The 24,660-nt window shown below is 45.7% G+C and overlaps 2 protein-coding genes across 2 annotated transcripts; both read right to left on the bottom strand.

The window, feature by feature from the left end:
* Positions 1–5,426: 5,426 nt before the first annotated feature.
* On the bottom strand, positions 5,427–6,727 carry LOC6549826 (cilia- and flagella-associated protein 251). The gene has a single exon (XM_001978595.3). The coding sequence runs from the start codon at positions 6,369–6,371 to the stop codon at positions 5,502–5,504; it is 870 nt and encodes a 289-aa protein (XP_001978631.1). The 5' UTR covers positions 6,372–6,727; the 3' UTR covers positions 5,427–5,501.
* A 9,242-nt stretch (positions 6,728–15,969) lies between these two features.
* Positions 15,970–16,956, bottom strand: LOC6549827. Its single transcript, XM_001978596.3, has 2 exons — positions 16,668–16,956; positions 15,970–16,421 (listed from the first exon to the last, which is right to left on the bottom strand). The coding sequence occupies exons 1-2, from the start codon at positions 16,732–16,734 to the stop codon at positions 16,141–16,143; spliced, it is 348 nt and encodes a 115-aa protein (XP_001978632.1). The 5' UTR covers positions 16,735–16,956; the 3' UTR covers positions 15,970–16,140.
* Between the last annotated feature and the right edge of the window lie 7,704 nt (positions 16,957–24,660).

The raw sequence follows: 24,660 nt of genomic DNA on the forward strand, positions 1-24,660 counted from the left end.
GGGAAACCGGAAAAGAGAACGCCCGGAGTGGGGGACTTTAAATGGTATGGCTTATCAGGTTGCTTGGATGAGTCACTTTGTGCATATGTATATCCCCTCGCTGGGATTGATCCTCTTAGCCCATTGAATGTGTGAAATGAGGATCCTTTGTCCCATTTTAAGGCTCTTAAATCTGGCAAAAGTGTCCTGGCGAATCCTAAGGAGCTGGGAAAATTAGATTTGCCCTGGGCTACAAGGATAATTCAATTTATGTAAGCCGCCTTCCTTTTTCCATATTTTCTTTGGCACACCATTTACTGAGAGGAAACCGCGACAGGATGCCCAGTAAAAAAAAACATGCAAAAGGGCCTGACTTAAGTGACTTTCGAGGCTGCCATGAACTGCAGTCAGTCATTTATCAAACTCGCGTCCGAATTCAAATTAAAGCGCAATTGCCGATTTTTTCGGCCTGCGAGGTGCCTGTCATTAACAATGGGTTCTGACAAGTGAGTAACAACAACAAGGTCCACCCTAACCACCCCGAGCGACGTTATCCTTCGCCTCATTTGAGTGACATATGCGTTTTGGCATCCCCCTGCCGTCCGTCCTTTCGTCCTTCCGCTCTTCAGCTTTTTTAATGAGTTCAACGTGTGTTTTTGTTTGGGCCAGGATATACAGCGAGGGTGCAAATGCTAGGGTATTTGCATAATGGCATCGATACAATAGCGCTGCTGCTTACAGTTTCTCATAATAAAAGTTTTAACCTCACAAAATAGTTTGGTTCTAGCTTAAAATGCTTTAAAATCATTGTTTACCATAACATAAAGCAGTATATTTTCTTGTAAAGGCAAGGCATATGTAAGTAAATAAATGCTACCTAAATGTTACTTGCTTCGTAAATATATATATACTATATATTGTTTATAATATGGTGTTTTTAATTACTTTCGGGTTAACATTCATTTCTACTGCCAGCCACTATTGTTGTGCCCGCTGCTGTTGAAGCACCCACCGCAGGTCCTTTGTTGATGTTTTGGGCTCTTGGCTTTCTTCTCCGCTTTATTATTCGTTTTTGATGCCCGGTTTCGGTTTTATTTTTTAATATTTGCGGTTGTCGCTGTTGTTAAGCCATCGAGGCATCAACTTGAGTTCAATTAAAATCCACATCAAACAATGGCCAGGCACGTAGAAACTACTTCAGGAATCGTCCGACAATTGGGGGTGGTTGCACGATATATATAGAGATGCAGGACTCGTGTCCTGGCTTAAGTCCCATTCTGCCCTCTCCTTCGGTGAGAAGAACACGTGTCCACGCAAAACTTGTTGCCCCACAAGTCGTCGGGTTCGCTTTTCGCTTTTCGCTATTCAGTTGTTGGTTTTCGGTATTTGGTTCCTTTATTCCGGGACCCATTTATCCATATGACGCGATTCGCACGCGAATGCCCGAAAACTGTTTGCCCTTAAGTTCAAAATCATGTCCTTTTGAAATGGCCTCGAAAATCGGTCGAAAGCTCCGCCGCCTTGGAAATCCCCGTGCGTGCTGATTAACCCAATAACCCATCCACATGTGGGTGGTGGTTGCTTTTGGGTGGTGCACATGCGGTTATTGCGGCGTGCGCGTGGGTTAAGCCTACGCAATGTTAAGGCGAGGAGGAGCGGGTAAAGTGGACATCAGATCGCGAAAGATTTGATTTTGATAAGTAAAACAAGTGGGGAAAGGAAAATCGTACCTTTGAAGTGGCTGGGGGTAACTCGAAGCAGTAATCTTAAGACACAATATTATAAGCTGCACCCTGATTCAACAGATTATACTATCTAAATTAAGATCACAGTGCCTTACATACTTTAAATAAATCATATATTTTCGGATATATGCAAACTGGATCGAAGTCCAAATGGAACACTTCCTCATAACATTTGTGGAACAAGCCCCAGCGCATCAAGGCCAACAAGATGGTAGCCCTCACAGCTTTCGAGGCCATCAAAGAGCTGCGAGAGTGTGATCTAATTAAATGGGCATTGGTTACGCCCCGTCCGCGAAGCATTCAGTGTGGCCCTTTCCGTCCACCACCGAAACCAGCGAAACCTGATGACAATATTATTGTTAAATTGCAAAGCGCACAAATCAAATTAACAACGCGTCCTGCACCGCAGAAAAATGGTTGGCGATGTCGTTGGCAACCACAGTGGCGCAGGCGTATCCTGCAGGCCATCCCCGAAAAGCCCAAAAAAGCAAAGGGCCACAAAGGATACCCACCCGACCGAATAGATCCCAGATCCCAAAAACAGCCACCCAGTCAAACAGTCAAAAAGAAGCGGTCCCCAACCACCAAGCCACCAAGCCACCCAGCCCACAAGGCCACACCACCCATCCACCAATCCGCCCCCATCCAACCCCCCAACCACCCAACCACCCATCCACCAGCTGTGACCCGACGGCGTTAATGACGCACAAGTGTGACACTTTTCCGCAGTCACAGTGGTGCAAGAACGCTCTAAGTGGTGGATCATGAAAGTGGATCATGAAAAGGACCCAGTACATGAGCCAGCTGCATATGTAAGTATGCGAGATAAGTTATAGTTACTAATTAAGTTGCGAAACTATTTTCATTGTAATTTAGTATGGCACAGTATTTTCGTTTTTTATAATTACAGGAAAGGATTGGTGTTTAAAATAAAAATATGACCGTGTAAACGCAAAGAAAAATGAAGGATAAATTGATTGGGTCGACATGGTTCTGGAAATTGGTGACCACTGCCGGATGGTGCATAGCATAGGCGGTTTTGAATGTTTCTCGCAGTGTATAACAACAAGAAACGAGAACAAGGAACAGCATGAATAAATGAAAGCAGAAAATCAGTTGATTTTAATATGAAATTTCACGCCACCGCTCTGTTTTTTACGCTCGCCGAAAAAAAGAAGCGAAAACGCAGTTTAATTGAAAATTATCGCAACATGGTTGTCACGCAATTATTTCGCGTTATCACCAAACCGAAAAAAGGCGAAGCGAAGGGTGGCAGAATGGGTGGAGAAATAGCTGCTGAGATATCATTTATATCCCGGGCGTTGCGAAACGTTGCGTTTCCAAAACAAGTGCGGAGGGGAAACCCACCACCAGCACCACCGAAACCACCTAACCACTGTAGGCCACCTGTGTCACTCGCAGCACAATGTATCTCTTCTCGGTTGAAGATACATTTGTATCTTTTGCGTTGCCATGGCGTGAAATTTTAATTGCCCAAAAATCAGGAGACTCGCAATCAAAAAGTGCTTTTCTTTGGCAGGGTCGAATAGATCAAAAAGGTCGATTGGCATTGGGTCAATATTTTCACTGCACACGATTTAAAAACAGCGAATATGGTTGGATAACACACACGCGCGTGAACTATTTTAATTACAGTGGCAATATATTAGACCTTATGAATTTGACCGACTATAAAATCTGCTCCAAACTTTGACCAAAAACCCTTCTCTTATAGAATTTGAACAAATTCAAGCGGCTGTTTGTCAAAATCGGAATGGATGTTCTTACTGAAAATTAAGTTTTTAACTTGACCTAATCCTTATTGCTCTATCAAATTGAAAATGAAGAAAACAAGTCAATTGACCAAGTCAGAAACGAGTTGAGGCCTTCAAACAAAGACAGGATCAACCCTAATCCCCGCTGCAGCCAACTAATTGACTTATTGAGGGCCTCATTAACCCAGGCCAACCTGTACTGGTCCCGCTCCATGCTGGTACACCCCCGACTTTTCAAAAAAAAAAAAAGGGAAACGCTAAACGATGAATAGAAGTCAGAACCAGGGGCACATTAATCAATTCCAATCAAACAATGAGCGATTCAGTTGAACTCGAAATGTTTTCCGTAAACAATGAGGACCTGGCCATCAATGAAAGTGAACAGGTTGGGAACTGAGAACTGGCAACTGAGAAATGGGGTATAAAACCGAGAAATGAGAATTAAGAACTGAGAATCGAGAATCGAGAACCGAGAACCGAGACCCGAGAACTTAGAAATCGCTTAGGACAATGCAGAGGAAATGGTCAGGATCATGGGGTGTGTGTTGTTGGCTCAATCAATGCCAGCCAAACAAGTGTTATGAATGATATGATGTTTTCATTTGTCCCCGCGTTTTTTCTTTTTCTTTTTATTTGATTTTTCTTTTCGGGAAACCGAACCCCAACAAACCGCACAAAGGCGAGAGTGAAAAATCCCCGATAATAGTCAGGATTTCACTTTCAGTTATCTCGGCAGACGAACTGGCACCGCCAACAACCGCAGCCGGTATATACGGTCTAAGTATGACATGATTTATGAGGATCCACAGTATTACCCCCCCTCCCCTCAGAGTATGCCCCCCATTGTCCAGACCACGGATTTGTGTAAGAAATGCTGAAAAATGTTTCAATAAACTGTCGCAGGTTGCAGGCTGCTCAATGGGAGGTCGTCCCATTCTCAAGCAGCTCCCCCATTACAAAACCTCCATCTAATAACCGGCTGGGGGATTCTGGAGTCCAGGGACATTAATAACTTAATTGACCAGCAGAGTACACAGTTTACTTTATCGCGAATACCTACTACAAAGATCAATGTTCGTATGGAAATACTAAATACATATAGGAAAATTTTGAGCTGAAAACTGACGAGCACTTAAAGTTATTTGCTATTCAAAAATGTCGAAAAAGTGTACTTTGTTCCCATATTTTCACTGCTTGTGGTTAAAAAAATGTTCTACAAAATAAGAACCTAAACGTGAGATTCTTTGCTGTACAAGTTTCGTAAAGCCAGATAGTACTTCCCCAGCTTATCCCCTCCTAATTCCTTTGCTGTTCCCACAGTCCTTTTTCCAGATTTTTTCCGGGCGTGACTGTGAGGGGGAAACAAACAACAAATAAGAAACAGACGGAGAAAAGTGGCAAATTTTCGAACAAATTTAATTTCCGGCCTGGGGTCAGCTAGATTGGCAAACATCATTTATCATCTTGGGTCAATGGAGCAGGTACAGATGGAACAACCACAGACAGGGGAGCATTTCCTCAATAGTAGATACATCAGTGTATTGACTGTTGTCCACGTTAATTAAACCATCAAACGAGCAATTTATGGCTGCTAGCATTTGAATCTCCTTGAAAACTTGTAGTTGAGAAAGAAACCAAGAGCTGAGCTACGAGATCTTCATGTACAATTTTCCCAGAATTTCGCCGAAAGCCCAAAAAAAGGATAAGGCTGTAAAAAAGGATTTCAGAGGACGCAAAAAAGAGTGAGAGTGCCCGCCGCGTGTGGGAAGCGTGTGTTGTCCGCACAGGTAAATCGTCCTTGACTCCTGGGCATTGCATAAAATTTGCTAAGCGGTGGGCAGGTAGTGCTGTCTGCAGATGACTCAACTGAATGCAACCCGCAGAAACCTCAGATGGTTACCGGGAATGGGAAACACGGCATAGAGCGTTTTGTGTTTAGCCTTTTGTACTTTATTTAGTGATCCCAGCTCGAGGGTTTTGGTTTCATTTGCTGGCAATTTAGTTATTCGTCGGAATCGCTGGGCGTGTAGGTTTTGGACGAGGACCTGGACTTGCGGCCCTTCCTCACCACCTTGGAGGTGGCCTGGGCCCGTGGCTCTGGGTGATAGGGAGCCACCTCTTGCGTGGACTCCTCCTGCGGAATCTCCTCGCCGTGGCCATCGATGAACCCAGAGTGGCCCGTCTTGCGCTGAGGCGTTTGGGTCACTATCCTTTTGCCCTCGCCCGTCCAATAAACTCCTTCGATTTCACCCTCGCGCACGTGTTCGATGGCATCGTGGGCATCTTGCGGCTTCCGTGACTGTCGTGGCTCCCGTGGGTCCGTGGCCTCCGCCGTCTCCTCGCTCTCCAACTCACTGGTTTCCGGCTGCTCGGAATTGCCAGACTTGCCATCATCCTGGTTGGCACTCATCCGCAGTCCCCGCACTTCGCTCAGCTCCTCTTCGGTGAGATCCTCCATGGAGATTTCCCGAGATTGGGGCACATACGGCTGATCCTCCTCGTCCTGCTGCTCCAGCTCCTGAAAGTCTTGCTCCTTTCCCTCCCGCAGTTCCTGCGTTTCTTGCAGCGTCTCTCGCAACTCCTTTAGCTGCATGGCCAATCGCCTGCGGAACTCTTCGTCCTCATCCGCATTAAAGAGCAGGCAGCGATCTCCCGCCAACAGCGGCAAGAATCTGGGCGGCAGAGGACGACCTCCCAGCAGATTCAGTCGGCCATGGAGCAAGCGACCCAGAAGATCCAGGCAGCGGGTCTTAGGAACAGGAGCTGCCTCCAAGAGCTGCTCCGCGTGCAGGCAATTGTGGTGTAGGGACTTCAGTGAGTTGAGCAGGATCAGTGTCCTGGAACAGCTACTCTTGAGAACCGATCGCTGCATTGTTGCGCAATAAATCAGAACGCCTTTTAATCTATATATTTGCTTTTTTTGGTTGAATTTTGAAAAGTTTATAGTTTTTTATCGTTTTACATGCAGAATGTTATGTTGTTTGACCTTATATATATATTTTCTTTTTTATGTAAACAAAAAAAAACGGAAAAAAGGAATGAAAAGTTGGTTTTTAAGATTGAAACTGCTTTTTCAACGGTTAATTTTATATGAACGAATTTTGGAGTCCTTTGGAGTTGTTCGAAAATATAAACTATTGAGCTCAAATATATTTTGAATGTTGTCGTGCGGGGTTCGGCTGACGACTGAGGATGTGGGACTGGCGTTGTAGTCCCCAAAAGTTTGGACAGCTGACTTATGAGGCAGCACCTACTGGAATGCCCCGCCTGCTGCTTTTCCGTAATCCCATAAAACAATTGACTTTCTAACCGTTTTCGCAAATAACAATAAAAACGGCATAAAAAGGGAGGAAAATTGGGTATTTTCGGCGGAAAAAAACGGGCATTAAAGTACGGGGCGCAAAAGGATTTGCTGGGGTTAGAATTCGCGCGAAATTGCATCTTTTATGGTGCAGGGCTAGGGTTACGTGCTTTATTGTAACCCTAGCCCTAAAACGACTACCTGCCACGCCCCCCGCCCATGGCTAATTATGTCATTTGGCGTAAGTCAAGGCTGCAAAGTCAATTGCGGAAAATGGGTAAAAATCTGACACAAACGAGCAGCAAAAGCCATAAAAATGGTTGGTTAAAAAATCCATAAATGGTCAGGGGTAGAGGTTGGCAGTCTGCCACTGAAACTGCCGTCCGAAAATGATAGATCGTGTTGAAAGAATTAGTGAGCCCAAGCAGCAGACTCACAGCTGGAATAATCGCAGTTAAGTGTACATCGAGCATGTTAAAATGTACATATAATTAGAGAGGTAAGAAATATTAAATATTAATATAATGTATTAGTGATAGATACCAGATACCACACTATTGATTGGAAGCGACCCCTTCCAAGAGCCTGGGCTTATCCGGAAGCTAGAGGTAATCTCCACTTTTAAGGCTTATATGAGCCTTCGCAGAAATATGTACTTCCAAGCAGAGCTGCAGCCCCTGGTTGCCCATTTCCCCGCCAACATGTTGTCGTCATTGTCCAGGACAATTTGCCTGCAATATTGCGTTGACAGCCACGAGAAATAATAGCCGAACAATTTATACAATTTATGAGCTTGTGTGCCACATCAGCGGTGGAGGGGTGAAGGAAAGGGGTGCTTTGGGCCTTGGTAGGGGTTACCAAAAAAATGTGTGTAGCATACTTAAGCGGGCGTCGGTGGGTGTTGCTGGATCGAATGGCAGATTGCGCAAAAAGGAGCGAAATCACAGTCGAAAATCATAAATTCGGCATGTCTAATGACAATTTGCAGCTCCACATGAGGGGTAAAATAAAAAGTTGAGGGACCGTTTTTATCGTTTTTGATTTTTTGGTTCTGCGCCCCTTTATGTGAGCGCATAAAAGTCGTTTGTTGTTGGTCCAAGGTTTTTGTGACTCGGAAACACGGATTGGAATTTGGAAATGACGCATTTCCCTTGCCAAACCCATTTCTCTAATTTCGGTGGGGGTTAATGTATTTTAAATATATTCTAAATATATAATTTACATTAAATAATGACTTTCCTTGATATTGAGTTATCCAGACTGTTCCTTGTACTGTAAAGATATGTAGGCTTTTGAAATGTCGACACAATTTAAAAGGAGCTTGTCGTTATAAAATTATGGCTTAAAAATACCCTGAAATGAGTATTGGCAGCTGGCGGAGGTCCTTTTGGGACATTTATGAGGCCAACGGCTGGTCCATGCCAGACGCATCCGCAGTATAAATCAAACCCGACGGAGGATCCCTCAAACATCCCATTGAGATCTTATTGTGGACTGGAACTGAGCTGAACTGAACTGACACTAAAACTGAATCGAAACTGCGACAGAAGCTGGACTGGAGATGAGCCATCCATGTGGCCATAACTCATCCAGCGGAGTTGCTGGCCACCGAAAATGAAGCAATCAGGGCCGAGAAAATGGTAACAGCCCTGGGTAATTGTTGTTTGGCATTTGCTATTTGGCATTGGCCGATGATGTCACCGCACACGGAGAGCGAGCGGAGAAGCCGGCATCGGCATTGTCGTTTCCACTTCCTGGCCAGCCCATTGTCTCCTTCGAGATTTTACGATTGTTTACTGCTGCTTCTGTGCCCTGACTTTTGGCTTCCATCAAATGGCCAACAAAGCCCCCAGTCCGAGACCCAAACAGAAACAGAAGCCCATGCCCATGCCCATGCCCATACCCATACCCATACCCATACCAATACCCATTCCTATAGCTAGACCAAAAACCGAACCGAACCCATTGTGGCCAAGGCACTTTGGGCCATTCAGCAGCTCGTGGGTGTTCCGATTTCCAGCCCCTTCTTGGCTCATTTAAGTCCCGATAAATACGCATTTGATTTGGGTCCTGATGGGGGGACAACAGATAATAGAATTCGAATCGAATCGGTCCAGCTTATTAAATCAACCCTTTTCTGCCCGAGTCCCTTGTTTACCCAAACTATTAGCTGCAAGCTGGCGGGGATTTGCGGCCACTGGCCATTGAAACTTTGACCCGTGAGGAGGGGAGTGTGGAAAAGGGCAGCAAAAATAAAACAAAAATTACGCAAACGTACGAAGGGACATATACTCTCTATGTGTATACTTGTGTTACGTTGTGTATTTTACAGCGTTTAGTTAAAATAAGTCATCGCTCACGCCTGAAACTAAATAAAAGCATTTATAGATAGATAGATAGACATCCGGTTGCATTTTTAATTTAAAACAAATCGGAAAAGGGTTCTATATAATATCGAAGGGATATATTCTGATTATTAACTGATCATAAATTTACTTACGGAAAAAGTGGAACTAGAATTAGCCATTCAAGATTTCTTAGTGTGGCAATTCAGATTTGCTTTTAATAAACACTGTACCGCTGTTTGAATCTTGATAATTTTGAGGCTCCTTTGTAATCAGCTAAGAAATTGCACCATGTTTGACTTGAAGTAGTGCAACTCCTGTCAAACATTTCAGCATACCTTGTGGACAGAGTATCACTTGAAAGAGTGACATAAAAATAAGCATAAAACTAAATGTGCCACATTGAGGAACGGACAAGGAGTTGGACCCAAGGGGTTAAGGCCGCCGGGTCAGTTTGAGGCGTTTAAGTTGATTTCGTTTTGAATGTTTATTTTATTGCGTGGAAAATGACGCCAACGTGGCCAAGAAATGGTGGCTGCTCTCCGGCTGCTGTTTACCCCATTTTGACCATTTTGAACGATTCACCATTTTGGCCATGGCTAGGTGGACTTGGCTCCAGTCGCTTTTATGGCCTGCGATTGTATCGAGAATTTCGTACGCAATAAAATTCAAATATACTTGCGATAAAAATCAAATCTTGTTGGACATTCGAGGCCCCATTCCACCGATTTGGCGACCCAATTGGGGGTATCCCATTGCGGCTGTTATGCGTTTCAATTTTCCCTTACTGCCGGCGATTCGGTTTTATTGGGTCTCCATCTGGGCGCAATCAGATTGAATTAACAGCGTATTAGATAATGGCAGCGGAGTCTCACGGCTCGGGAAGTCCCTTAATAATCTCTACAGCCTGATCTTCAGAAATATTATTAATATTTATATCGGCCAACCGAATGAATTGAACGTACAAAACCTATATGGCGAAATCGGGTTTCAAATCCTGTTGAACGTTGACTAAACTACGAGTTTAGTAAATCTCTTATAGGCAAAGCGTTGCATTAGCCCATTCATTTCCACAGACTTAAAAATGTCTTTAAATGCTATGCCTTGAGTGCATGTTAAATACTTGATAAAGATGTATTTTCGTGTAATTTGAAAAAGTTGAGGAATCAATTATACCGGCTTGGTGACAACTTGAAAAGGGCCGATACTGTCCGAAAATTCCAGGAAAGTGACCAACTGCGGTTACTGATAGACAGACAGTTCAGTTTCAGTTTCATTTTCAGGTTGAGTTTTGTCTTCGATCGCTGTCGTTTTCGGTTTCTTGGCATCGACTTCGATTTCGGCTGGACTCGTTCTCCGCCTTGGAGGATGCAGATACTAATGAAGTGCTCGCTGGTCCTCCAGTGGTATCCGTATCTGTAGCTGGGCCCCCGGGGCGTTGTCGGATGCATTTGGCAAATAAAACACCTACCGACAAGCCCGATACGCCAGATATATGGCAGATAGGAGGAGGCCCAGCATGCCGTCCACACAAAAGGACAACCGACTCGACTGCAACTGCTGCCAAGGATTAAAAGGATGAGCAAGTTGAGCAGGATGGGCAGAATGGGCCCAAACAGTAGGAGCCCATGGAGAGGACCGTCTCGAGTGAGAGAACTGCAGCTCCGCATCGAGAACTGCAGGGCAATTAGAACATTATCAGGCGGCAATAATCGGCTCGTTTGCACCCAAGTGTCGTCCTGTCGTAATAATAAAAGGACCTCTCTCCATCTCGTGGGGCAGTGGTAAAAACAACAGGACATCTACAACTTGGTCTCCGTCTGTTTCTATTTCTGTCTCTGGTGCATTTCTGTTTTCCATTTTCCATTTACCATTTTCCATTTTCAAAAACACAGATAGGCAGGCGACAATGTCGGCGGCGACAGTCGGGCATCAAAGTCGATTATCACAATTTTCGGGATTTGCCTTAAATCACGCACCAGCAGTCGGAACAACTCAATTAAAATTCCTGGAATGTAGCGCAACTGCTCTTGTGTCCTTTTTCCAGGCGGTTTTGTGGTTTCTGATGTGCCCAGCTCCTGCTAATCCGTTAAATTAATGATAATGCGCGCAGCAAAATCATACGCGCGTAAATATCATAGGCTCGGCCGTTGACCATTGTAGTGTCTGCTGCTGGCCAAAAGATCCCGAGAACCCCCTTATCTTGGCCCTAAATTCCTTTCACACATGTGGGAATCTGGACCATTACCCTGGGGGCATTTTTGGGGGCTTAACTGAGCTGTTTGAGAAGCGCGGAGAAGGGCTGTCTGCAACAGAACGTTGTGCTCACAAATTATAATAATGTTAAAGGGCACTTCACCAGAATATGCGTTAAATGTCGTACACAAAGGAGGTTTAATATATTTACCTTTGCTGTGCCCTTAAATTAGCTGCATTTTTTGAGAAGCGCTGGAAAGCACATTTTAAATATTTAAAGTATATTTCAAATGAGTGGTGATGAAGCGATGGAAAGTGTCAAAGTGTTGCTGATTTGGATCGTTTGTGGCTAATGAGCATGCGCAGAGATAATTCTTCTCCCTTGAATATTGACCATTATTTGACCCACTGATTTGAAGCAACCCCAGCGGCCATATTTGACCAAAACTGGGGATGGATAGGATTGTTGGCTGGGCTTGGGGATGCAGGGATGCTGGGGTGCTAAGGGTTAATTTTCCATACTCCTTGGCCTTGATTTATTAATAGAACACAACCTTACAAGGAGTTAACTCAAAAGATTTAAAAAAGAGTTATATTCTATGAGTTATTGTTCTCATAGACACTAAGGAGCGCATTTGTATTTATCAGGGAAAGTTCACGATGAGCATATTTCGAATAGTAAAAAACCGTGTTTTAAATTCTTCTTTATATAAACTTTTTGGCCCGGCTCTTCGTCCCTTCAGTTGGACTTGAACAGACTCTCGTCCTGGCCAGGATAGTACGACATCCTGCTGACCGTGTTGTTTGTGTCCACGTCCAAATCCCTACCCCAAGCCAAAGTCCAGCTGGTGACGAAGGCAATTTGCATTTGAAGGGGTCGTGTTAGCCACTGGGCGACAGGCATTAAATAATTAACTCGCATTCAACATTTATAGGGCGACGGGGATCGCGAGGGAGGGGATTTGCTGGGCTCAGACAATGTCAAGTAATCCCCAAAAGAAAACATTTAACATACGTAAGTGCCAATTGAATTAAAAACCAATAATATCAACCAAAAGTAACGAGCAGAAGAAGAAGGGCAGGGGATTGTAAACGGAACATGTGTAGAGCTATTTATTTAGCAAACATTGAGAAAATAACAAGAACGAAACCAGAGGCACGCAGAAAAAACACACTGAGAGAAATAAATGATACGAGTGAGCGCATCACACCCTTGAGAGTAATCATATTACGCAAAAGACTTTAGAACTAACTGGTTTGAATTACATCGAATAAATTGTGTTTCATTTTCAGCAACAATTTGTAAGCTAATAAACCAAGACCTGTGCTTTATAAACGGAGACATAAAAAGTCAGAGTGTAAATATTTTTGCACTGTTAAACGAAAAAAGCGTGGAAGCCCCATGAGTTTGGGGAAACGGGTCTGGCGACAATCGAAATGCGAATGGAAAATCAAAGGTGAAAAGATGTGAAAAGCAAACGAAACGTGCACAGGGGCATTTAACCGCCCGTCCATTTCCCTTTTCCCATTTCCCTTCTCCCGCTCTTCCCGCTTTTCCACCAACCACCTTCCACTTGCCACTTGCCACCACCTCCACCTGCAGCTCATGGGTAAGCCGCTGCTGAGGCACACATGACGTATTGGCAGGCGGGCCCTTGCCCCCATTTTGCCGCTTTTCCGCTTTTCCGCCTTTCCTGCTCGCATTCGCAACTCCGGGGCACTTGAAAGCCCGGGCCTATCTTGATTGTTTGCATGTAAATCTGCACAAAATCCCTAAAGTACCCAAGTACCCGAAGTACCCAAAGGAAGACAGAGAGTCCTCCCGATTCCAGCGCCCCACCAGCCCCGCCGCCCCAGGACTATGATGTCCTTGGCGCATCGCATCGCATCGCATCGGATCGCAATCCCTGGCACAATTGAAGCGAGTGGCGTCCTGTGAGGAGGTGGGTGAGCCGGGTTACCTGGGCGCTTATTCCAGGTGTGTTCGTCCTTTGTGACTGATTCAAGGCGCTGCAGGTGTCTTCTGCATTGTTCACCCAGCAGAATGAATATTTCCTGGCTCCCCAACAGAGTAGCATGAAAAGCGAATTTTTTTAATACGAAAAACTCCGTTTGAAAAAAGTCGTGAAGCGCTGTTGAATATTTCCAAAATTATTTAGTTGTAAATTTTACACAGAATTAGGTTGCAAACAAATAAATCTATAACTTCAATGAACGCATACGTTCCCGATTACTCATACTATATACACATGCAATGAAACGCAGTAAAATTGCAAATGCTTTAACTGCGACATCTAAAAAATGGAAATTCAATTAAATTAAATTATTAAAAATGTGAAATTTCTAGCGATAGTTATAATTTGCTACTACATGACGTAGCACCTTTGGTTGTCCTTTCAACCGATTTCTCAAGGACTCTCCCCACGCCCTTCGTTCTCCCACATTGCGTGGCCAATTTTCCGATTTTCTACGATTTTCAACTGCTCGTTTTGCACTTACTCTTCAGGCAGAGCTTCCTGTGCTGCCCATTTTCCATTTCCGTGCATTTTTTCCCCTACGTACAACTACCTTTATGGCAGCCACGCCCACTGCATTTATTGGAATTTTACAATAAACTAACGTGGAGCTGCAGAGTGCAGAAAAAAGGATGTGTACTCGTAGGCCAAAGCCAAACCATGGCATTTGTACAAGTTTTTGGTTTGGCCGGGTTCCCCTTTTCCTTTTCTTTTTTCGCAGCAGCCCCTAAGGTCTTTTTTCCTTTTTTCCTTTTTTGTGCTTTTTGCGTTTTTTGCGTTTTTTGTGTTTTTGCTTTGCGAAGGATGTAATTAAAAAAGGGCCAGAGCAACAGCATGGTGGCGCAGACAAAAAAGAGCTTGCGAGCTTGTAAACTTTGCAACACACGACACTCGAAGTTGCGACAACAGTGGCCCCCCCCTCGGCCCCCTTCGGCCCACCCATGGCATCCCTTTTTTAGCCCGGGAGGGCGCTCCCCCTGGGCGCCAAATCGATGAGCTGCTCTAACGATATCCATAGCTCAAAGCCAAATCTCGGCACAAACAGGATATACATATGGCTCGGCAGTCAAAGTCAATCCTTCGCACAGGACCACCGTTTCCGACTCCCTACACTGATTTCCCGGCCATGTTGTCGATGGGGCCGCATCCGTTGCGACTTGGGTTTTGTAGTCAAGTCAGCTCCTGTTTTCCCTTTTGGCCACCTCTCTCGATTTTGCACGATTTTTTTATCGTGCCTTTGTTTCTTCTGCTTTTTCTCGAGAGATAGAGAGAGAGTCGCTTTTTTCTGCGGCTATTTCCCTGTGATATTGAGCCGGCTGGCACTCAAAGGAAAGCCAGTGCTGGTGCTTTCCCCCCACCACCCATTTCCACCATGTACGAGTATATCTTGCCGCCTTGACGTATTCGGTTTAGTGTGATTTGTATGGATGAAAGGCGCCCGTGGAAAGTGTGTGTGTGTGTGTGGGTGTGGGTGTGGGTGTGGCTGTTTGTGTGTGGGGGCGGATAGCTCGAGCTACGCTTGCATTGCGATTTCATGCTCAAAAGCGACTGGCCATCAAACGGAGCTGAAAGTGAAACGCTTAGTCCCGTTTTGCCCATTTTGCCCATTTCCCCTATTTTCTCTATTTTCCATCGATCCCCAACCCGGACTCAGATTCCGTTTTGAATGGCCGGTAACAGGAGGTGGATGCGGCTCAGCCTGGCACAAGGACTTCTGAAGTCTTCTGAAGCCCATAAGAAGGCAACGGTATTGAATTGCTGCAACTGCATTCTTGCGTTACCAATTACTTCAGCACATATATGAATGCCCCATTACGTAATTATATGTAGATACATTTTTGTCTTCTGTGTGGTGGAGTCGTCGAGTATCTGAGTTTCAAAGAGGTCTGCGAAACATGCTGCCTGTGTCATTTCAACCACTTCAACCAACATTCAACCAACATAAATATATGAATCTGAAAGTACATATATATCCCTTAATAAATATGTTGCAACAAATTAGTCGCACCAAAAAGTAGTTGCAAAAAGTAGTTAAAAGTCTACGAACTCAAGTAAGGAGCACGTGCAAGCTCAAGAACTTGAATACATGTACATTCAGCTCCCTCTTACCTTAGCAACTTTTCCTCTGACCCTTGGCATTTTCCGACTTGCCTCCAGATTTCCCAACTACCCCGCCCGGGAAACCTGGCTTTATCCCTTCGCATTTCCCACATCCACCTGTATCTCAGAGTCTGGTGTGCAGGTCCCAGGAAAATGCAACATTCGTGGCTGATGTTGCACTCGCATCCGTTACATGGCGGCTTATGTGTTGCTGGTTGCTGGTTGTCGGTTGTCGGTTTCTGGTTGTTGGTTGTTTGGGCCTCGCTTTGATTTTCCTTTTGGCCCAGACATACAATTCACCAATTTGCAAAAATACACATGAAGGGCATTCTGGTTTGCGATTATAGATGGACCTAATGGATTGAGAGTTATTTTAAGACGTGTGGATAATGTGAATCCAAGTAACTACTTGCAGTCAGATTCAAATATTTGACTGGCGTGGTTCTAGGAGGCCTGCTACTGCCACATAATTTAGCAACTTTTCCATTTATATTCGTAGTAACGAAAGTTATTTTGGCTAACCCATTTATTAGCGACTTAATTTGAGATTTAACAGGAAGGAGAAGCGTTTTTTTGAACATTTGACGAAGGAGTATCCTCCTTTCTTTTGTTTCAACCCGAAAAGAATGCAACTTCAGAATCATTTTCGATCGTTGGGCGCTGCGAGGTCTGGAGACTGGGATCCTACTTGTCAAAACGCCCCGAATGGAGGGCGTGGCGGGACACGAACGGCTTGGCCTTCGGTTTGCGCAACTCCACCTCGTTGGCCAGTTCCTTGTATTTGTCATTAATGTACTGCAGTCGCGAGCTGTTTACAGTGTGGCGTCGACTTAGTGGATTGTGCAGCGGAGTGCGGGGACGTGGCTCCGCCGCGGGCGGCTCCTCCCTATCCTGTTCAACTTGCTCGGCATTGGAAGGGGACTCCCCATTTTGGACCAGAAACTGCGTCCTAATGCGCTGCGAATCTGTGGAAATATATAAGGGTGTATTATACTTAGGATCAGCAGGACTAGCCGAGTGGATCGAGCCATGTCCTACTGTTATCTGCTTAAAGCTTTTCTTAAGGCCTTCTTTGTATTGCAGAACGGAGCCATTTATATCTTACGAACATGTTTCTCGTTCTGGCCAACTCATCCAACTCATCATTCACCGGTTTTTGCGAGGCTCAGCTTAAACGGGCTTAAACTATTCCTGCCATAACTTTAACTTACCATGGCACATAGATCGCAATAGCTTCTGAGTCTGCAGAACAGATCGCATCCTGAACGTGCTGAGCATCCTGTGAATTCGAAATCCCTTCGAGACGAGGTGCCTTTAAGTTTTTGTGTAGAATGTACGGTTGGCTGGATGGACACGGTTTCAGTTGATTTTCTATTCCCTTGCCGGTAAGTTGCAAGCGTTCCGCCGAATGCCGTATTACTTTTTTCGATTTTTCCGGGGGGAATGTGTAAAAAATGAGTTTGCCAGAAAGTAAAAAGTACATGGGAAATGGAATGAAATGAAATGCCTGGCTGTGAGTGGAAAATCAGAGCCTCCTGCCCCCAAAAATGCCCTGATGGCATCCATTTCCATTCGTCCACTTCTGCACCCCACTCTGTTTTTCCCCACCATTTCCCCCATTTTCCCATTTTCCGCCGCCCAGCAGCGCTCCCTTTGCATGCATATTTATAGTTCCGCTTGTTGACAAATATCGCGCTCTGTTGACTGACGGAAAATTCATCGGCGGAGCGGGAAAGTCGGAAAAAGGCGGAAGCTGCACTGATTAGAAACATAGTGTGGTGTCCACGCTGAAAAACTGCTGGTGATGGCAGAAAAAAAGTGCGCCACTGCCCGTCTGTCCAAAAAATGCACGGAAAAAACTTCGGTACCGACATGCCCACACTCTTTGATTACTTCGCATTTTGTTGGGGCACCAAGAGTTTGCAGTGAGGAAGTGCAGGAATTTAGAAACTAGTATGGATGAATTAGCTGCACTTTGAGTTCTGGTGGCTTTCAAAGCACAAAAATCTATACATCTATACTATACTAGCCCTTTGGAGTACATATTTTAGAGTTGCGATTAAATACACCCGCTTGCTTGTCGCAGATACTTATTGGCTAAGTGGTCGAGCTGTACTTATTTAAGTCTCAATAAATACAAGTACATAGAGTTTAGAGACTAGTGCCTTTGTTTCGCTTGATTACTTGTTATGTAAAGGCCTGAATAAATATAGGGCATGAATAGTGCGGCGGACCTCGAGCGGGAATTCTTTCAAATACTCGTACACTTGTCCTGGGATTGCACATTCTGCAGAGTCCTTTTTCCACATACCCCACCTAAGCAAATCCCCTGCTATGAATACAAAATGGCTGCATCGATTGGTGAGCTCGAGCCGCATATTTCGGCGATTGAAATATTAATGGGTGGCAATGGATGTAGAGAGGATGAGGGACCCGAATCCGAATCCGAATCCGGATCGGGATCGGTGGCAGCGCCGGCGCTACACTTGTCTTTGTTCAGCAATTTGTGGCAACAATTGGCACAAAGGGCGGCGCACAATAAAAGCCACCTAAGACTACAGGTTGCACTCTCATGTGTGGACTCGGATTTCGGATTGCAGTGTGCAGATTTGAGCGCTCCGATTTGGTGTGTTTGTTGCAGTTTGCATTTCCCATTTTCTGGCTATTAGCATTCGGCTAAGCCGCACTTAGGGCTAATATATGCATGCCCCGCAAAAGGATTCCGCAGACTGGCTGTCTGGGATAATCCTCCATCGGGCGATCGAGCAGGTCCTTTGTTCGCCGTGTGGTGTTCCGTGTGTGCCAGTGTGCCATTGTGCAACCGACACTTGCCCAAGCATCCGGCGAATGCGAGCACCTATGCATATCCAACTGCACAAAAGCACACCCGGCCACAAAGGACCTCGCAGGATGCTGCGTACTGAATGCTGAATCCTGAATGCCGAGCGGGATCGATCGATAGCCCTTTGTCCTTCCCCGGCTCCTCTCCGCGATCCACTCAAGATAAATTAGCCCACAAAGTGTGTGTAAGCTTAGCCCGGCTTAGTTTCCATTGGCCATGAATGTGGGTTAGGGTTAGGTAGGCGGGAGATCGATCTCAGACGGCGTGTCTTCCGCCTGATTGCGGCCCTCATGTGAACATGGCCTCAAACATGTTGCTTCTATAGGTATATGCAAAGAAGATCGCACCAAGTGTTGCTTAGCTGGTGCCCTTCCGCCTGTGGAAGCCCTTGAGAATCTGCTTCTGATCAATAATTTTGCGAGTCTGCCTGCCTTTCCTCGCAATACTGTACACGGGGGCAGAACAAAATCACCGGGCAGCTGTAATTGTGTACATAAAAAATTACAATACAGAAAAGTTTATTACGAGAAATCCATGAAAATCAATGGAATGCGAGTAATAAACACAGGCCGAGGGCCAACGCAGAGCGAAGGGGCGTGCAATTATTAAAATAATGTCCACAGGCCATTGAGTTCATAACGCGAATGAGGCCGCAATAAAATAAATAAATGAAGAGGAACTTGTCCTCAAATGAGGCATGCAAATGTCGCCAGGCGAAATAACAAAGGACAAGAGCTGGTCGGGCGAGGGGAGTTCCCGCAGCAACAGAGCCATCAGCTCTATCATGGCCACGTCCTGCTCCTGCTCCTGCTGCTCCTTCTCCTGGTCCTCGTCTCGGTCGTGGCCCATCCCGCCCTGAAATTTATTAAAAACAAAGAAGGACGAAAATAAATCCGGAGCGGGAGAGCCGCGGCGAAAATAACAATATCCAGAGGGGCGGCGGCTTTCGATGGTGGATTGCCCGATTCTTGGCCATTGGCCACAGCTGTTGGCCTGATAGATTAAAGGGCGGCCAGATATTAAATCTGTTCTCTCCCCGCTGCCACATTCCTCAGCCGCGGCGAGGTTATTAAAGAAATCGTCTATCCGAAAAGGGGAGGAAGTCCTGCAGATATGTGGCGCAGCTTCTTACTCCCAGCCAGTCTATTCTACTTGTGTCTACCAGTGTTATTCTACTTCACATTTTAAGGCCAAATCCATTTAGTTACCTAATGCTAGTCAATCTGAGGCGAGTTGGTGTACAGATTCAAAGGAATATATAAACGTGGCTTAAATACTTTTAGAGATTGATTTATATATGTACACTTTACATATATTTATAGTTATATACAGTGCTACCTTGTTTTATATGAAACAAAAAATATGTTGAAACAAAATATATGCATTTACCGACGAGCAGAAGAAACTTTTGATTTTTGAGCGAAGTTTTTGCAATAGGATGGACAAAAGTTGCTTTTTTCCCGCCTGAATCCCCTCGCATGTGCGATTTCCCACACGAAGACCATTAAACTCATTTGACACTTTTGCCAATAAATGTTTTTTGGCAGGATTAGCGCTAAGGAAGTGTGACTGTGACCAGGGCAGTTCCATTTCACGTTTCAGTTTCGGGATGACAATTCACAGACTGGCCTCCGGGCAAGTACTTAACCCGCTGCTGGTCGAGGGGGTGGAAAAATGGCAAAAAAAAAAAACAGGGGGAAAAGACAGAGGACAAAAAGTTGAGAAGTTCAAGTGTATAATTTCGTAACAATTGGGACAGTTTTAGTGCTTCGCCGGAACAAAGAGGAGCGAGGTTTTTGGTGTTTTGCTGTTTTGCTGTTTTGGTGTTTTGGTGTCGGTGGTTGCTCCTGTGTTTCCATTTTCCACTTTCCACTTTCCATTCCCCGAAACTTAAATGCGGTTTCGTGTTACACATGTGCGTCTAATTAGCCACTGCTTAACGATAACAAGGACGAGGCGACGAGGCGACGAGGCGACGGGTCGAAGGTCCTGTAACTAATATGCCAGAAAATTAGGGGGAAGGCGACCCGTTAACGAGCATGAAATTATTATCGAACTGCGATTAATGGCTCCTCGCAGGATGTGTTGGGCCAACACACTTGTCCTCGGATGTGTGAGGTCAGGTCGCATCTCCTCAACTGCTCAACTTCTCAGCTCCTCAAGTGCATCATGCCATCATGCCCTGCGTTATCCTGCAACACTTTTCACACGAATTCCGGCGCCACGGCCTCAAGTGCACTTCCGTCTGGAACTCTCCGGAGATTCGGAAAACTCGGACCTGCGACATCTGCCTGAATGTTCCTACTTAGCATACGAGTAGGTGGAGTGTGAAAGGCCCCACGACTCAGATTCCAGTTGCTAGATTCCAGTCTCCAGGATCTGCGATGCGGGGCTTAGGCAACCGGATTGACTTGGCCGGGAACTTGGCTAAGCGGATTTGAAGCTTTGGGCGTTAATAATTGGGACCCCGACCGCTCCGATAAGTAAAAGCTGTTGCTGTCCGCTTGATCCTTTTCCAGAGTACCAGAGTACCCTGTAAAGGCGAAAGGTGGGTGGGCGTACAACTATTTGGCATTGATTTGTTATTCGTCCTACATTTACATGTATGTATACAGTCTTTTGTTGCGAAGCATTGGAAATTACCTTTAAATTTGAACTCAGCTGAACTCATTGAGTGAAGATATCACACATGACTTGGCTGCAGATGTCAAACTCCACTTTTTCCAGGGTATCACACATCCTGCTTGCCCAGGCCTTAACGCAAGGATCTCCCCTAAATTTTTTCGTGTTTTGCCTTTCTTTTGTGCAAATCGAGTTACCCCCTTTTTGGCCAGAGGCGTCGACGGGGGACAGTGTAGGTTTCTGGCTCGGCTCGGGTTCTACATTGATGCCCACTTTGTTTTAATGCGCGCTGATATGTGAGCCGCAGGGCTTAGGCCAGACACATTGGCCCAAAGGAAAGGGCAAAAGGTCGGGGAAGATGAGGGAGCGGGAGGATTGGGGAGTGGGGCGGAAACGGGGGAAGGACGGTCCATGCACACATGACCAGCCCCACCCACTTTTAAAGGCCGGCTTGGCGTTGATTTTTCAACCGAATCGAGAAAATTTGTTGGCTGAGCTCCGTTGAGGCGAAGACCATAATCAACTTCAGTGGCCAAGACTCAATATATTTTTCGGCTATAACTTACAGCAGCTGTGAGTCTGCACGGTGAGAAAATAGGGGAGCTTAAGTTGAAGCGTCAACGGTCTAAATTTTCACTGATATTAAATTAGTGAGTCATCGTCTTAAATACTTACGAATGTCTAAATTTCTTAAATTAAAGGACATCACTCGATGGTGATTTTTAGAATACCGAGAAACGGAGCTTTGGCTTATAAACTTACAGAGATGCGATATTTCAGCAGTGTGTGCGTTTGCATTCGTGATAAAGTGAAATGGAAAAAGGATTTCCGCCTGCAGTCCCTTGGCCAATGGCCACGCCCCCGCTTCGCCGCCCCTCTTCCGCTTGGCTCAAAGGTGTAAATTTTATTTGAATTATTCGCAAAAGGCCAGCAGCGACGTGTTTGTGAATGTATTTCCAGCTGAATTTTGGCTAGTTTGTTACGTGTTCGGAATGCGACGGGTTTCAGTTCTGGTCTCGAATTCCTCGGCAATTTCGGGCATTTGAAGTTGGTTTGATTTAACTTCCGGTCATTTCATTTCCTCTCCTATTTTTTAGCTCCAATAGATGAAAAGCCGAACGCCATGGAGGGAAATGTACACAGAATATTCAGTTCACCAATTGACAAGTCAATTTGGACAGCCAAAAGTCAAGTTGAGTATAAAGAATTTAAGTTAGTTCCACCATTTGCTATGAAAGTTGAGGAACTCTGTCCAAATTTTAGTTCAACTATGTTCCTCAATTAGTTTGTAGTAATTCTTTCAGTTTCTTTGCTAAACTTATTGTTGTCTGCAAAGGTTCCCAAGAAAATATACAAGTATTCCTAATATATACATAGGTGCACCAGGTGGTTATTCATATATATAAAATATCATTCTTGCACCTCGCTCTTGTTATTGATACATTTTTGTGATAAGTGCTGTATAGCCCAGTAAATATTCCCCTTCAAGACATTTGCCATAGGTACTTGGCAATTGCATCGATGGGCAGTTGATCAGCCTCTGCCGATCCAACCAGATACTCCCGCCATTTGCCGCTGGCCAGCTGAAAATTGGTCACATGCGACCACTTAGCACTTCAGATAATGACAATAATGATCACCGACCTGGAGAATGGATCAATGGATCACACCTCGGCCAGCAAGGCGTTGAAAATGCGCCAAATTGAGCTATTGTCCATCCTTTCGATGCGCTGCGATCGATGGGACGCAGAGGTTCCACATATACTCGCATGTACAGGAGTCCAAGGAGGACTACCCGCTGTGGCCAAACGACTGCGGTCGACCCCACAACATGACAGCCAAAAGAGCAAAAAGCATAAAGGATCCGTTCGCAGGACGATGCTGATGGTGCAACGAATCAATTGCCACTCACCCAATTGCCAATTGCCGATTGCCAATTGCCGAGCAACATTGCAGCATTGTTCCCGATTTCTGGGGTTCTATTTCTGGGTCCCAGGATTATCTGGCGAAAAATTGCGATTTTCATGCTCAGCAACACATGCCAAGACCGCCGGCGAAAAGGACACTCCCATGTGTCCTTCGTCTCTGCCTCTGCCTCTGCCTCTGCCTCTTCCTAGTCACTAGTCACTAGTCGGTCCACTCGACACTTTGTGCAGTTCTCCGTAATAATGTCATCAAATTGGCCGTGCGATGCGATACAAAAATATATCCCTGGCCCGTGGCAAATGGCACATGGCACATGTAAAAGTCCTGGCCAAATAGAGAGATGTGGGGGGATGGGGGACGGGGCATGGAAAGCATCTGCAGCGGGGAGTGAACTCGAGTGGAACGTCGAAAGAGGCGGTTTCCGAGGGAACGGAGGGCACAGCTTCTTATTGAATACTTTAACGTGATCTCTAATTAGGGGATTGAAGAGAAAACTAAAGCTGCTTATTGCCAATGTCGCCTATTTGTTTTATTTAAAGGACACTTCTGTGCAAATTGCGAATGCCAATGATGCGGGAAACTACTGCCTTATGCTCGTTAGCTTGGTGAATTAGTTGCCTTTTCTCCTACAAATCGCGCATATATCTCCAGCCATTTCAGAACTAGATTCCATTTGGCAGAGTGCTCCACTCGGAGCCCTTGTGTCGCTGTTCCGATGGGTTTCCGGCCACTTGGTGTCCGCCGCCTAATCTGCTGCCGTCTCACTCGCCTTTCTGTGAATGGAACTCGAGTTTTTCATTTGCATGCTGATAAAGTTGGCAACAAAGGCAACTTTGTCGGCGGTTGGCATTGAGGTTGAGTTCTGCAGCTGCTGGGTTTCATGCGCACTCGGTTTGTCCATGTCCATGCTGGTGTTTCGTCGGTTTCCGAGGGGCTGAGACTGCGTGCCGGGGCACTAATACCGCGTCTCAGGGGCGGCAATTACGACACCTTAATTATGATGCTGCAAGTCGCTAACGGCTTCATTCCAGGCGGTCCGTGATGCGGACAATGCCATCTCGGCGCCCCTCCTTCGCTTGGCCCCCTTCGGACGCCCCTGCTAATCCGCCGCGCATGCGCCCCTGCCTTTTGGTCACTTCCGCGGTCAAGTCGTGAATATTGCCCATCCAGATTGCACGCCTTCCGCGCTGCCAGTCCCAGTTCCTGCCACTCCGGCCGGACCCGAGGCAATTTGTCCAGGGCACCCAGTGGTCAAGCATGTGGTGCTCTGGGAGCAGGCTGCTTATCTACAGCTGATTCGGAGGACCTCATGCCGGGCTAATTGCCTCCTGAGAGGCGCATAACCTTGCGCAGGCAGTCCACTCGAGTACACTCGACGAAATTAGCTCTGCTGAGCGCAGAAGAGCGCATAGCAAGGCTCAAATGGGTCGAGTCTTCAGCTTTTCTTTACTTTCAGCTACCATTTACCGATATTGAAAGCTACAATCGAATAAGATTACTTAATTAATCTTACATATCTTACATATTGGAGACAGCTAGGCGCGGAGTTTTGTTGCAGTGCAGGCGCAGTTCTGTTTGTAGAACAGAGTCGATAAAGGTCCTTGCAGGACCCACGACAGCACGGCAGTTGCCAAATCTGAACAGCTGTCGTGGCCTCGAATTGGGATCAGGTAGTAAGTGGGTCAGCTAGGTTCCTCGTCCTCGAGGAAGTCGAACTGCAAATGGAAGTGGATCGAAGATGGAGGAGCGACAGGACCTCGAGCAAGGATCTCGACTAACTGCAGTTCCAATTACACCGGGCATGCTGTCAAAAC

The sequence above is a fragment of the Drosophila erecta genome, unplaced genomic scaffold, assembly GCF_003286155.1.
Source record: "Drosophila erecta strain 14021-0224.00,06,07 unplaced genomic scaffold, DereRS2 tig00000126-arrow-pilon, whole genome shotgun sequence".
In the NCBI taxonomy this organism is placed as follows: domain Eukaryota; kingdom Metazoa; phylum Arthropoda; class Insecta; order Diptera; family Drosophilidae; genus Drosophila; species Drosophila erecta.